Source organism: Rhinoraja longicauda, chromosome 34 (assembly GCF_053455715.1).
Source record: "Rhinoraja longicauda isolate Sanriku21f chromosome 34, sRhiLon1.1, whole genome shotgun sequence".
In the NCBI taxonomy this organism is placed as follows: domain Eukaryota; kingdom Metazoa; phylum Chordata; class Chondrichthyes; order Rajiformes; family Arhynchobatidae; genus Rhinoraja; species Rhinoraja longicauda.
In genome coordinates, this window is record NC_135986.1 from 17,448,765 (window position 1) to 17,464,486 (window position 15,722).

Sequence of the window (15,722 nt, forward strand, 5' to 3'; positions counted from 1 at the left end):
AAAAGGTGCTATTTAAATGCAGGGCGTGTTTGTTTTAAATGCAAAAAGGCACTATTTAAATGCAGGGTGTGTTTGTTTTAAATGCAAAGAAGGCGCTATGTAAATGCAGGTTGTGTTTGTTTTAAATGCAAAGAAGGCGCTGCGGGAGTGGGAATTGAGCCCCGGGGAAGACAGGGAGAATGCAGGACAAGGGCAAACGCGCCCGGGGCGGGGGACCTGGGGACTACAATTCCCAGCGGGCCCAGCGACCCCCCTCGCCCCTCCGCGCCTGCGCGTCCGCGGTGTCGGTGACGTCATGCGGGCGCGATGACGCGCGACGCCGGTGCCCTGACTGCAACCCCCAGCGGGCCGAGCGCTTCGGCGCCTGCGCGGCGGGGGTCGTGATCACTCGCGGACTACAACCCCCGGCGGCCTCGGCGGCCCGGCGCCTGCGCGGTGGCGGCGGCGGTGATGTAATGCGGGCGCGGTGACGCAGGAGGGGGAGCGGCGGGCCAATGGGGAGCGGCGGCGGCGGGTCACGTGGAGCGGGGAGGGGCGGGAGAAGGGGGGGGGTGTCACATTGTGTCGGCGGCGTCCGCGGCGGAGACGGAGAGCAGGAGCAGAGCGTCGGGGCCGCACACCCACCCACCCATCCCTGCAGCCCCCCTCAGCCCCCCTCAGCCCCTGCAGCCCCCCTCAGCCCCCCTCAGCCCGGGGCCCAGACACCCACCCAGCCCAGGCCGCACGGCCCTCCCTCCCTCCTCACCCCTCCCCTCCCTCTCCAGCCCCGGCCACAGTCAGAGCCCTGCACCCCGGGCCCGCCCTCCCTCCCTCCCTCCCCTCCCCTCCTCACCCCGGGCACAAGACTGGGAACACCGCGCTGATCCCGGGCGGAATACTGGACGGGAATGCCGTGCTGATTCTGGCTGGGAAAACCGTGCTTAATCCTGGACTGGAAATCTGGGAATACCCAAGCTAATCCCGTCTTGAAAACTGGGAATACCGAGCTGATCCTGTCTTTGAAAACTGGGAATAACGAGCTAATCCTTGTCTTTGAAATCTGGAAATACCGAAGCTAATCCTTGTCTTTGAAATCTGGGAACGAGCTGATCCTGTCTTGAAAACTGGGAATAACGAGCTGATCCGTGTCTTGAAAATTGGGAATGCCGAGCTGATCCTTGTCTTGAAAACAGAACGACGAGCTAATCCTGCCTTGAAAACGGGGAATACCGAAGCTGATTGGGAGAACTGGGAATGCCAGTGGAATCTGGGAATAACGTGCCGATCCCCGTCAGGAAACTGGGAATACTGGTCGGAGAACTGGGAATGTCGTGTTGATCCCCGGCGAGGCAAATGGGGATTGCCGAGATAATCCTGAATGGAAATCTGGGGATACTGAGCTAATCCAGGACAAAAATAATTAAAAATTGGGAAAGCCAATAATCCCGAACAGAAAACGGGGGATGCCAAGCTAATTCTGGGTGGAAAACTAGGAATACCGTGCTAATCTCAGTGAAAAATTTGGGAATACGGTGCTGAACCTGAACGGAAAATTAGGAATATTGAAATCATTGTGGGCAGAAAAAGGGGGGTACTGTACTAATCCTGAACAGAAAAGTAGGAATACTGTGCTAATCCTGAAGAGACAACTGGGGATAGTGTGCAGAAGAGCAGTTTTGTGCTAATCCCGGACAAAAAACGGGGAATATAGTGCTAATCCCAGTAAGGAATTTGGGAATACCGTGCTGATCCCCTTTGGAAAACTGGGAATGCTGGTCTGATCCCGGTGAGGGGTTTTGGAAATAGCGTATTAATTCCAGTCAGAAAACGGAACACTGAACATCCCTGTGAGGGATCTAGGAATGCTGTGTTAATTTCAGTCAGAAAACTGGGAATACTGAACAAATCCCTGTGAGGCATTTGGGAGAACTGTCGTAATCCTAGACAGAAAAAAATTGGGAGTACCATACAAATCCCAGTGAGATAGCTGGGAATACTGTGCTAAACCCAGCCAAAAGACTGGGAATACTGAGCAAAATCCATCCACGGGAACTGGGAGAAGCAAGATAATCCCCGTGAGAGAACTGGGAATACCGAATTGGACTGACAATACCAAGGTTGTATCAGCTACGGGGCTGGGAATATAAATTTATTCTGAGCCACAGGACTGGGAGCACCAAGCTATTCCCAACCAGGATGCCAGGAGCACGAAACTGGGAACATTAAATTATCCCAAGCGGCAGAACTGGGAACAATTTACGTACCCTACATACGAGACTGGGAAAATCAATTTTTTTAATTTATTTGTTCCTCTTCCCTGCTGCTAAAATCAGTCTTCCTAATCCTGGTGACCAAGGAATCGGAAAGTCGGGGAATTGAAGCGGGAATCTAAAGCGTGACCTGGCAAAGAGACCCCAGTGGTGCGTCGGGCAGCAACGCTGAGGTAGCAATCCCGGGAACGTCGACTGCCGACTGGGAACGGGCTCGTTTGGGAAAACTCGACGGGAGACAACGACGATCCCAAACTGCGATTTAAAATTAAAAAACAAAAATCCCAGTGAGGGGGAAAAACAAACTGGCGTTTCGACTCGACGGATTTTCCGAAATGAGGACTGAATTTTAGACCAGGGATCAAGCGAGACCCGGGAAGTCTCTCCCTTTAAAAAAAAACCAATTCCTCTCCGTTCTCCCAATCCGGGAGATGGGAGAGTGAGAGCGAGAGGCCCGGATTTTCTCTTCCTCCTCCTCCCCTCCCCTCTCACACACCCCTGAGCGGCAGGGAGCGCCGGGATTCTGTCGGGCTCCTCGGTTTATGTGCGTCCCATGGAACCCAAGGTGACGTCGCCGATCACGGCGGCAGAAAAGGTCGATGGATTCAGCCGCAAGTCGGTGCGCAGGGCGCGCCAGAGGAGATCCCACGGCTCCTCACAGTTCCGGTACCAGAGCAGCCAGGTGGAGCTGACTCCTCTGCCTCTCCTGAAAGGTAAGATGTTCCCGCAATCCCCACTCTCTTTCGAACGTAGGCACAAAACGCCGGAGTAACTCAGTGGCTCAGGGCAGCATCTCGGGAGAGAAGGAACGGGTGACATAGAAACATAGAAAATAGGTGCAGGGGTAGGCCCTTCGAGCCTGCACCGCCATTCAATACGATCATGGCTGATCATCCAACTCAGTATTATAAGAAAATAACTGCAGATGCTGGTACAAATCGAAGGTATTTATTTCACAAAATGCTGGAGTAACTCAGCGGGTCAGGCAGCATCTCAGGAGAGAGGGAATGGGTGACATTTCGGGTCGAGACCCTTCTTCAGACTGATCAAACTCAGTATCCCGTACCTGCCTTCTCTCCATACCCCCTGATCCCTTTAGCCACATGGGCCACATCTAACTCCCTCTTAAATATAGCCAATGAACTGGCCTCAACTACCTTCTGTGGCAGAGAATTCCACAGATTCACCACTCTGTGTGAAACAAAACTTTCTCATCTCGGTCCCTAAAAGACTTCCCCCTTGTCCTTAAGATGTGACCCCTTGTTCTGGACTTCCCCAACGTCGGGAACAATCTTCCTGCATCTAGCCTGTCCAACCCCTTAAGAATTTTGTACGTTTCTATAAGATCCCCCCTCAATCTTCTAAATTCCAGCGAGTACAAGCCGAGTCTATCCAGTTTTTCTTCATATGAAAGTCCTGCCATCCCAGGGATCAATCTGGTGAACCTTTTCTGTACTCCCTCTATGGCAAGAATGTCTTTCCTCAGATTAGGAGACCAAAACTCGGGAGCCTTCTTCAGAACGGCCTCGACCCGAAACATCATCCATTCCTTCTGAAGAAGGGTCTCGACCCGAAACGTCACCTGTTCCTTCTCTCCCGAGATGCTGCCTGACCCGCTGAGTTACTCCAGCATTTTGTGTCTACCTTCGATCTATTCCAGCATCTGCAGTTTTTTTTTTCCTCACTCTCTTCAGTTCCGCTCGGTTTAGTTTATGAAGGTCATAAGAAACAGGATCATAATTAGGCCATTCGGCCCACAAAGTCTACTCCGCCATTCATTCAGGGCTGATCCATCTCTCCCTCCTAACCCCATTCTCATCCCTTCTCCCCATAACCCCTGACACCCGCACTAATCATTACTGATTATGGCAAAATAATTGTTTGTTGCCTGACTTCTTCCAGTCAGCGGAAAGACATTATATGATTACAATCGATCCATTTGCAGTGTACAAGATACCAGATTAAGGGAATAACGTTTAGTGGCAAGGTAAAGCCAGCAAAGTCCGATCGATGATAGTCCGAGGGTCACCAAAGAGGTAGATAGTAGTTCAGCACTGCTCTCTGGTTGTGGTAGGATGGTTCAGTTGCCTGATAACAGCCGGGAAGAAACTGTCCCTGAATCTGGAGGTGTGCGTTTTCACACTTCTGTACCTCTTGCCTGATGGGAGAGGGGAGGAGAGGGAATGGCCGGGGGTGAGACTGTCCGTGATTGTGCTGCTGGCCTTGCCGAGGCAGCGTGAGGTGTAGATGGAGTCGACGGAAGAGGGAGGTTGGTATGTGTGTAGGAAAGATCAGTCTGAAGAAGGGTCTGGACCTGAAACGTCACCCATTCCTTCTCTCCAGAGATGCTGCCTGTCCCGCTGAGTTACTCGAGCATTTTGTGTCTAGGTGATGTGTGTGACGGTCTGGACTGCGTCCACAGTCTCCTGCAACTTCTTGCCGTCTTGGATGGAGTTGTTTTCCACACCAAGCTGTAATATAATGCTTTCTATGGTGCATCTGTAGAAGTTGGTGAGAGTTGTAGGGGACGTGCCGAACCTCCAGAGCCTTCGAAACAAGAAGCATCTCGACCCGAAATGTCGCCAGTCAATGTGATCATGGCTGATCATCCACAATCAGTACCCTGTTCCTGCCTTCTCCCCATATCCTTCGATTCTGCCAGCCTTAAGAGCTCTATCTAAGATTGATTCCTGGGATGGCAGGACTTTCATATGAAGAAAGACTGGATAGACTCGGCTTGTACTCGCTGGAATTTAGAAGATTGAGGGGGGATCTTATAGAAACTTACAAAATTCTTAAGGGGTTGGACAGGCTAGATGCAGGAAGATTGTTCCCGATGTTGGGGAAGTCCAGAACAAGGGGTCACAGTTTAAGGATAAGGGGCAAGTCTTTTAGGACCGAGATAAGAAAGTTTTTTTTTCACACAGAGAGTGGTGAATCTGTGGAATTCTCTGCCACAGAGGGTAGTTGAGGCCAGTTCATTGGCTATATTTAAGAGGGAGTTAGATGTGGCCCTTGTGGCTAAAGGGATCAGGCGGTATGGAAAGAAGGCAGGTACGGGATACTGAGTTGGATGATCAGGCATGATCATATTGAATGGCGGTGCAGGCTCGAAGGGCCGAATGGCCTACTCCTGCACCTATTTTCTATGTTTCTATGTTTCTAACTCTCTTTTGAATGCATCCACTGAATCGGCCTCCACTGCCTTCCGAGACAGAGAATTCCTCAAATTCTCGACTCTCTGGCTGATTCACAGCTCTGTGAGGGTGGAAACAGGCCCTTCGGCCCACCGGGTCCGCGCCGACCAGTGATCCCCGCACACGAACACTATCCTACACACACTGGGGATATTTTACATGTATACCAAGCCAATTAGCCTCCTAACCTGTACGTCTTTGGAGTGTGGGAGGCAATCGGAGCATCCCAGAAAAACCCACGCAGGTCACGGGGAAAACGTGCAAACTCCACACAGACAGCACCCGTAGTCAGGATGGAACCCGGATCTCTGGTGCTGTAAGGAAGCAACTCTATCGCTGCGCCACCGTGAGACAGAGGTTCACCTGCACCTCCTCCAACCTCATCTATTGTATCCGCTGCTCCAGATGTCAACTTATGTACATCGGCGAAACCAAGCGCAGGCTCGGCGATCGCTTCGCTCAACACCTGCGCTCGGTCCGCATTGGCCAAACTGGTCTCCCGGTGGCTAAGCACTTCAACTCCCCCTCCCATTCCCAGTCTGACCTTTCTGTCATGGGCCTCCTCCAGTGCCATAGTGAGGCCCACCGGAAATTGGAGGAACAGCACCTCATATTTCGCCTGGGCAGCTTGCAGCCCAGCGGTATGAACATTGACTTCTTCAACTTTAGATAGTTCCTCTGTCCCTCTCTTCCCCTTCCCAGATCTCCCTCTATCTTCCTGTCTCCACCTATATCCTTCCTTTGTCCCCCCCCCCCCCCCCCCCCTGACATCAGTCTGAAGAAGGGTCTTGACCCGAAACGTCACCCATTCCTTCTCTCCTGAGCTGCTGCCTGACCTGCTGAGTTACTCCAGCATTTTGTGAATAAATACCTTCGATTTGTACCAGCATCTGCAGTTATTGTCTTATATACCCTATTGTTGCATGCGATCCAGTCAGCAGAAAGACTGTACATGATTACAATTGAGCCGTCCACTGTGTACAGATACAGGATAAAAGGAATAACGTGTAATGTGGAAAAAGAAACTGTAGAAGCCGGTTTAAACCAAAGATAGGCACAAAAAGCTGGAGTGACTCAGTGGGACAGGCAGCATCTCTGGAGAGATCCTCAGAAGGGTCTCGACCCAAAACGTCACCCATTCCTTCTCTCCAGCGATGCTGCCTGACCCGCTGAGTTACTCCAGCTTTTTGTGCCTATCAAAAGGTTAACGATTAATGCAAGATAAAGTCCGATTAAAGATTGTGCGAGGGTCTCCAATGATGTCGATAATAACTCAGGACCACTCTCGAGTTGGTGATAGGTTGGTTCAGTTGCATGTTGTCCATTCTGGCTGCTTTTGGAGCATTGTGAACAGTTTTGGGCCCCATATCTGCTAGTGTTGAAAAGGGTCCAGAGGAGGTTTACGAGAAAGATCCCAGGAATGAGTGGTTTAACATAAGATGAGCGTTTTGAAGGCACGGGGCCTGCACTCACTGGAGTTTAGAAGGATGAGGGGGGGGACCTCATTGAAACGTACAGAATAGTGAGCGGCCTGGATAGAGTGGATGTGGAGAGGATGTTTCCACTAGTGGGAGAGTCCAGGACCAGAGGGCACAGCCTCAGAATTAAAGGACGTTCCTTTACGAAGGAGATGAGGAGGAATTTCATTAGTCAGCGGGTGGTGAATCTGTGGAATTCTTTGCCACAGACGGCTGTGGAGACCACAAGTCAGTGGGTACTTTTAAGGCAGAAGATGATAGATTCTTAATTACTATGGGTGTCAGGGGTTAAGGGGAGAAGCAGGAGAATGGGGTTGAGAAGGAAAGAAAGATCGCAGGAATGAATGGTTTAACATAAGACGAGCGTTTTGAAGGTGAAAAACTTTTTCACCCAGAGAGTTGTGAATCTGGGGAATTCTCTGCCACAGAAGGCAGCGGAGGCCAATTCTCTGAATGTGTTCAAGAGAGAGTTAGATTTAGCTCTTGGGGCTAACGGAATCAAGGGATGTGGGGAGAAAGCAGGAACGGGGTACTGATTGTGGATGATCAGCCATGATCACATTGAATGGCGGTGCTGGCTCGAAGGGCCGAACGGCCTCCTCCTGCACCTATTTTCTAGTTTCTATGCAGATCAGCTGTGATTGAACAACGGAGTAGACTTGATGGGCCGAGTTGCCTAATTCTGCTCCTATCACTTATGAACCAAGGTACAGTAAAAAGCTTTTGTTGCGTACTATCCAGTCAGTGGAAAGGCTATACATGATCACATCTAGTTGTCAATAGACAATAGGTGCAGGAGGAGGCCATTCGGCCCTTCGAGCCAGCACTGCCATTCAATGTGATCATGGCTGATCATTCTCAATCAGTACCCCGTTCCTGCCTTCTCCCCATACCCCTGACTCCGCTATCCTTAAGAGCTCTATCCAGCTCTCTCTTGAATGCATTCAGAGAATTGGCCTCCACTGCCTTCTGAGGCAGAGAATTCCACAGATTCACAACTCTCTGAATGAAAACGTTTTTCCTCATCTCAGTTCTAAATGGCCGACCCCTTATTCTTAAACTGTGACCCCTTGTTCTGGACTCCCCCAACATTGGGAACATGTTTCCTGCCTCTATTGTGTCCAACCCCTTAATAATTTATACGTTTCGATAAGATCCCGTCTCATCCTTCTAAATTCCAGTGTATACAAGCCTAGTCGCTCTAGTCTTTCAACATATGACAGTCCCGCCATTCCGGGAATTAACCTAGTAAACCTACGCTGCACGCCCTCAATAGCAAGAATATCCTTCCTCAAATTTGGAGACCAAAACTGCACACAGTACTCCAGGTGCGGTCTCACTAGGGCCCTGTACAACTGCAGAAAGACCTCTTTGCTCCTATACTCAACTCCTCTTGTTATGAAGGCCAACATTCCATTGGCTTTCTTCACTGCCTGCTGTACCTGCGTGCTTGTCCGCAGCGTACAGATGCTGGGATGAAGGGAATAATGTTTAGGGCAAGGTGAATTCCAATTAATGAGAGTGAGAAGGTCTTCATTGAGGTAGATTGAGGTATGTAGGTCAATTGACTGGGTAAATGTAAAAAATTGTCCCTAGTGTGTGTAGGATAGTGTTAATGTGCGGGGATCGCTGGGCGGTGCGGACTTGGTGGGCCGAAAAGGCCTGTTTCCGCGCTGTATCTGAAATATAAATATAAATGGTGGCTCAGGATCAGTGTCTAGTTGGTGAAACAATGCTTCAGTTAACCGATAACCGCTGCATGTTATCCAGCCAGCGGAAAGACTGAAGAATCTTTCCCCAGGGATGCTGCCTGACCCGCTGAGTCATTTCCAGCACTTTGGATCTATTAGTGGAAAGACAATACACGATTTCCAATCGAGCATTCCGCAGTGTACAGATGCAGGATCAAGGGGATAACGTTTTGCGGCAGAAAAGTCCGCTTAAAGAGAGTCTGAGATTATTAAGGGGTTGGACACGTTAGAGGCAGGAAACATGTTCCCAATGTTGGGGGAGTCCAGAACAAGGGACCACAGTTTAAGAATAAGGGGTAAGCCATTTATCATATCATATCATATCATATCATATATATACAGCCGGAAACAGGCCTTTTCGGCCCTCCAAGTCCGTGCCGCCCAGCGATCCCCGTACATTAACACTATCCTACACCCACTAGGGACAATTTTTACATTTACCCAGCCAATTAACCTACATACCTGTACGTCTTTGGAGTGTGGGAGGAAACCGAAGATCTCGGAGAAAACCCACGCAGGTCACGGGGAGAACGTACAAACTCCTTACAGTACAGCACCCGTAGTCAGGATCGAACCTGAGTCTCCGGCGCTGCATTCGCTGTAAAGCAGCAACTCGACCGCTGCGCTACCGTGCTGAGATGAGGAAAAACTTTTTCAGTCAGAGAGTTGTGAATCTGTGGAATTCTCTGCCTCAGAGGGCAGTGGAGGTCAATTCTCTGAATCCATTCAAGAGAGAGCTGGATAGAGCTCTTAAGGATAGCGGAGTCAGGGGGTATGGGGAAAAGGCAGGAACGGGGTACTGATTGAGAATGATCAGCCATGATCACATTGAATGGCGGTGCTGGCTCGAAGGGCCGAATGGCCCCCTCCTGCACCTATTGTCTATTGTCCCAAATGAGGCACAATGACGCAGTGGGTAGAGTTGCTGACTCACAGCACCAGAGACTGGGATTTGATGCTCACCACGGGTGCTGTCTGTATGGAGTTTGTACGTTCTCCCCGCGACCACGTGGGTTTTCTTCCCACGCTCCAAAGACGTACAGGTTTGTAGGTTAACTGGCTTCTTTAAATTGTTCCTAGTGTGCGGGGTGGTGCTGGTGTCGAGGCTGGTCGGTGCAGACGGAGTGGGCTAAAGGGCCTGCTTCCACGCTGTATCTCTAAAGACCAAAAGTGGATGTTGGATAGACACAAAATGCTGGAACAACTCAGTGGGACAGGCAGCATCTCTGAAGGGAAGGGATGACGTTTTGGGTCGAGACCCTTCTGTCCTGTTTTCACACTTTGCACTTCCTTATCTCTATCCCTCTCTCCCCTAATATCATTCTGAAGAAGGGTCTCGACCCGAAACAACTCCCATTCCTCTCCAGAGATGCTGCCTGTCCCGCTGAGTTACTCCAGCATTCTGCGTCTATCTGTGGTTTAAACCAGCATCTGCTGTTCCTAACGGAACAAAGGTAGATGGGATTATATATAAGACAATGACTGCAGATGCTGGTACAAATCGAAGGTATTTATTCACAAAATGCTGGAGTAACTCAGCAGGTCAGGCAGCATCTCAGGAGAGAAGGAATGGGTGACGTTTCGGGTCGAGACCCTTCTTCAGACTGATGTCAGGGGGGCGGGACAAAGGAAGGATATAGGTGGAGACAGGAAGATAGAGGGAGATCTGGGAAGGGGGAGGGGAAGAGAGGGACAGAGGAACTATCTAAAGTTGGAGAAGTCAATGTTCATACCACTGGGCTTAAGCTGCCCAGGCGAAATATGAGGTGCTGTTCCTCCAATTTCCAGTGGGCCTCACTATGGAAAGGTCAGAAAGATAGATGGGAGGTGAGGTCCACTCTCTAGTTGGTGAGAGGACGGTTCAGTTGTCCGATATCAGCCCGGAAGAAACTGTCTGGAGGTGTGCATTTTCACCTGGTCTCCACAATTTGAGATTTGTAATAGAAAAAATCACATGTGGTTAATGTGCACATTGCCACATTTTATTGAAGGCCATTTTTCTATATTTTGGTTTCACCATGTAGAAATTACAGCTGTGGTTCTAGATAGTCCCCCCCATTTCAGGGCACCATAATGTTTTGGGACACATGGCTTCACAGGTGTTTGTAATTGCTCTGTTGTGTTTAAATGCCGCCTTAATGCGGGTACAAGAGAGCTCAGAGGCAAATAAGTAAATGATGGGTCTTTGTCCCAAACGTTATGGAGGGCACTGTAAGTTACAGTGTCTGGTAAACGTCCTCTGATCCCTCTCCTCAAACCTCTCCATCCTTCTAGTAGCGTAGCCAAAACGCCATGCAATGCTCCAAATGCAAGCAACACTTCACCCTGCGTCGGCAAGGCCATCGAGTCCATTCTGCCGTTTAATAGACAATAGGTGCAGGAGGAGGCCATTCGGCCCTTCGAGCCTGCACCACCATTCAATATGATCATGGCTGATCATCCAGCTCAGTAACCTGTACCTGCCTTCTTTCCATACCCCCTGATCCCTTTAGCCACAAGGGCCACATCTAAATCCCTCTTAAATATAGCCAATGAACTGGCCTCAACTACCTTCTGTGGCAGAGAATTCCACAGATTCACCACTCTCTGTGTGAAGAAATGTTTTCTCATCTCGGTCCTAAAAGACTTCCCCCTTATCCTTAAGCTGTGATCCCTGGTTCTGGACTTCCCCAACATCGGGAATAATCTTCCCGCATCTAGCCTGTCCAACCCCTTAAGAATTTTATATGTTTCTATAAGATCCCCCCTCAGTCTTCTAAATTCCAGCGAGTACAAGCCGAGTCTATCCAGTCTTTCTTCATATGAAAGTCCTGCCATCCTAGGGATCAATCTGGTGAACCTTCTCTGTACTCCCTCTATGGCAAGAATGTCTTTCCTCAGATTAGGAGACCAAAACTGTACGTAATACTCCAGGTGTGGTCTCACCAATGCCCTGTACAACTGCAGCAGAACCTCCCTGCTCCTTTTCTCAAATCCTCTTGCTATGAATGCTAAAATGCGAACATGAACCATGATACAGTGCAAACCCTTGTTTGCGTGCTGTGCGGTCAACTCAACCCGTGCATGAGAATAATTACTCCCCACACACAAGCACAACAGGGCGCAGCGGTAGAGTTGCTGCCTCACAGCGCTTATACGGGCAGAATGAGGCCATTCGGCCCATCACGTCAACTGCGCCATTCAATCATGGCCGATCTATCGGCACAGCGGTAGAGTTGCCGCCTTACAGCGCTTGCAGCGCCGGAGACTCGGGTTCGATCCTGACTACGGGCGCCATCTGTACGGAGTTTGTACGTTCTCCCCGTGACCTGCGTGGGTTTTCTCTGAGATCTTCGGTTTCCTCCCACACTCCAAAGACGTGCGGGTTTGTAGGTTAATTGACTGGGTAAATGTAAAAATTGTCCCTAGTGTGTGTAGGATAGTGTTAGTGTGCGGGGATCGCTGGGCGGCGCGGACCCAGTGGGCCGAAGGGCCTGTTTCCGCGCTGTACCTCTAAATCTAAATCTCTCCCTCTCAACCCCATTCTCCTGCCTTCTCATCACTCCTGACACGCGTACCAATCGAGAATCTGTCAACCTCCTCTTTTAAAATATCCATTGACTTGGCCTCTCCACAGCCGTCCGTGACAATGTCTGATGAAGGTCATGAAACCTTTTCAGTCAGAGAGTTGTGAATCTGTGGAATTCTCTGCCTCAGAAGGCAGTGGAGGCCAATTCTCTGGATGCATTCAAGAGAGAGCCAGATAGAGCTCTTAAGGATAGCGGAGTCAGGGGGTATGGGGAGAAGGCAGGAACGGAGTACTGATTGAGAATGATCAGCCATGATCACATTGAATGGCGGTGCTGGCTCGAATGGCCTCCTCCTGCACCTATTGTCTATTGTCTATTGAAGGTGTTCTAGATCATGAGAGGAATAGATCGGGTAGACGCACAGAGTCTCGTGCCTAGAGTAGGGGAATCGAGGACCAGAGGACATAGGTTTAAGGTGAGGATTTAATAGGAATCCGAGGGGCAACATTTTCCACACAAGGGGTGGTGGGTGCTGCCAGAGGGTGCAGGTGCTACCACAACGTTTAATAAACATTTAGACAGGTAAATGATGGGGCAGGTTTAGTGGGATATGGGCCAGGTTTAGTGGGATATGGGCCAAGCGCAGGCATGTGGTGCTAGTTGGTGCATGTTGGGCGGCGTGGGCATGTTGGACCTGTTTCCACGCTGCATGACTCCATGACTATGAATACCCGTGCTGAACATGACACCAAGTTTAAACTAATCTCCTCTGCCTGCATGTGATCTATATCCTTCCATTCCTTACATAGCTATGCGCCTATCTATCTAAACACCCCTTAAACGCCACTGTCTTATCTATCTTATCAATGTGTGTAAAAAAACCTGCCCCACCCATCTATATACTAAAGCTCTCGTTTGTTTGTTTGTTTGTTCCTGAACTACAGACAAAACGGTACACGATAGCGCGGCAATTTTAGACGCACCTTACTCACCGTCGTCCCTTTGGTGCTAATGGAGAAGTTTGATTGAAATCGGTGTTATATTTTTAGTTATTCACATTTTTAAGTTTAAATCCATCTCCTAGGGAGGGAGGGGGGTGGAGTGGGGGGGAGGGGAAGGGAGGGGAAGGGAGGGAGGGAGGGGAAGGGGAAAGGGGGGGTTGGGGAAGAGAGGGGTGGGGAAGGGAAGGGGAGGGGAAAGGGGGGTGGGGAAGGGAGGGAGGGAGGGAAAGGGGGGTTGGGGAAGGGAAGTGAGGGAGGGGGGTGGAGTGGGGAGGGAGGGAGGGGAAGGGGTGGTGGGGAAGGGAGGGAGGGAAAGGGGGGGTGGAGTGGGGGGGAAGGGAGGGAGGGGAAGGGGAAAGGGGGGTGGGGAAGGGGGAGAGGGTAAAGGGGGGTAGGGTAAAGGGGGGGTGGGAAAGGGGGGTGGGGAAGGGAGGGGTGGGGAAGGGAGGGGTGGGGAAGGGAGGGATGGGGAAGGGAGGGAGGGGAAGGGGGGGTGGGGAAGGGAAGGGAGTGAGGGGGAGGAGAGGGTGCTGCACCAATGCAGGAGAGGGTTGGGCCCAACGTGTCCACTTGGTCTCGTCTCCTTTAAACTTTGCCCCTCGCACATGTGCCCACCTAAAAACCTCTTTGGTTTTAGTTTTAATTTCAGGGATACAGTGCAGAAACAGGGTCTTCAAACCCACAGGGTCTGCATCGACCAGCCATCTCCGCACACTAACACTGCCGTACACACACACTGGGGACATTTTCAATCACACCAAGCCAATGAACCTGCAAACCTGCACGTCTTTGGAGTGCGGGAGGAAACCGGAGCGCCCGGAGAAAACCCATGCAGGTCAAGGGGAGAACGGACAAACTCCATACAGACGGCGCCCGTAGTCGGGATGGAACCCGGGTCTCCGGCGCTGTGAGGCAGCAACTCGACCTCTGCGCCACTTTCTCTGTGCCTGCAACATTATATTCTATACTATTTTTTCAATTAGTTTAGAGATACAGCGCGGAAGCAGGCCCTTCGGCCCACCGAGTCCGCGCCGACCAGCGATTCCCGCACACTAACACTATCCTATACACACCAGGGACAATTTACATTTATACCATGCAATTAACGTACAAACCTCTTTGGAGTGTGGGAGGAAACTGAAGAAAATGCGGGCAGTCACGGGGAGAACGTACGAACTCCGTACAGACAGCGCCCGTAGTCGGGTTGGAACCCGGGTCTCTGGCGCTGAAAGCGCTGTAAGGCAGCAACTCTACCGCTGGTCTGTATTTTATAATGTCCAATGTCTACAACGTGGTGGTTTGGAAGATGGGAACGACAAACTAACTTATACGAACAGGAGGTCGCGCTGGATTTGTGCAAAACAACAGTGGGGTCAGAGTGGAATCTCTGTGCTCAGTTCTGCTTCTTCACGAGGGGCAGGATTCATTCATAAATAATAGGAACAGAATCAGGCTACTCGGCCCATCAAGTCTACTCCGCCGCTCAGTCATGGCAGATCTATCTTTCCCTCTCTACCCCATTCTCCTGCCTTCTCCCCATAACCCCTAACACCCGTACTAATCAAGATCTCTCTGTCTCCCTCTCTGTCTCTCTCTCTGTCTCTCCCTCTGTCTCTCTCTCTATGTCTCTTTCTCTCTCTCCGTCTCTCTCTCCGTCTCCCTCTGTCTCTCTCTCTATGTCTCTCTCTCTATGTCTCTCTCTCTCTCTCTCCGTCTCTCTCTCCGTCTCTCTCTCCGTCTCTCTCTCCGTCTCCCTCTCCGTCTCTCTCTGTCTCTCTCTCTATGTCTCTCTCTCTATGTCTCTCTCTCTCTCTCCGTCTCTCTCTCCGTCTCTCTCTCCGTCTCTCTCTCCGTCTCCCTCTCCGTCTCCCTCTCCGTCTCCCTCTCCGTCTCTCTCTGTCTCTGTCTGTCTCTCTCTGTCTGTCTCTCTCTGTCTCTCTCTGTCTGTCTCTCTCTGTCTGTCTCTCTCTGTCTCTCTCTCTCTGTCTCTCTCCCTGTCTCTCTCTGTCTCTATCTCTCTATCTCCATCTCTCTATTTCTCTGTCTCTCTATCTCTGTCTGCTTATTTTGAGGTTGTAGTGTTTAATAGGCTGATGTCCGTGCTGTTTGTGAACCGGTTGAACTGGAAGAACCAATTTCAAGAGCATATAAGCGAATAGTGGAATAAAACTGGAAAGACAGAGTACTTGGTGTTTGGAGTATTGTGAGCAATTTTGGGCACCGTATCCGAGGAAGGATGTGCTGGCTCTGGAGAGAGGATCCAGAGGAGGTTTACAAGAATGATGTGTAGGTGCTGGTTTAAACCGAAGATAGACACAAAAAGCTGCAGTAAATTCAGCGGGACAGGCAGCATCTCTGGAGAGAAGGAATGGGTGACGTTTCGGGTCGAGATCCTTCTTCAGGTTGAATTAGGGGAGATGAAGATACATAGATAAGGAGGTGGAGTAACTCAGCGGGTCAGACACAAAATGCTGGAGTAACTCAGCGGGTCAGGCAGCATCTCGGGAGAGACACAAAATGCTGGAGTAATTCAGCGG

General features: G+C 50.5%; 1 protein-coding gene across 1 annotated transcript in view; it reads left to right on the top strand.

The window, feature by feature from the left end:
* The first annotated feature begins 601 nt into the window (after positions 1-601).
* The window catches only part of LOC144609615 (serine/threonine-protein phosphatase 2A 56 kDa regulatory subunit beta isoform-like), a 50,096-nt gene continuing 34,975 nt past the window's right edge, over positions 602-15,722 (top strand). The window contains exon 1 of the mRNA XM_078428114.1: positions 602-2,962. Within this exon, the coding sequence (XP_078284240.1) occupies positions 2,803-2,962 (160 nt within the window). The 5' untranslated portion in view covers positions 602-2,802. The remainder of the gene's footprint in view (positions 2,963-15,722) is intronic.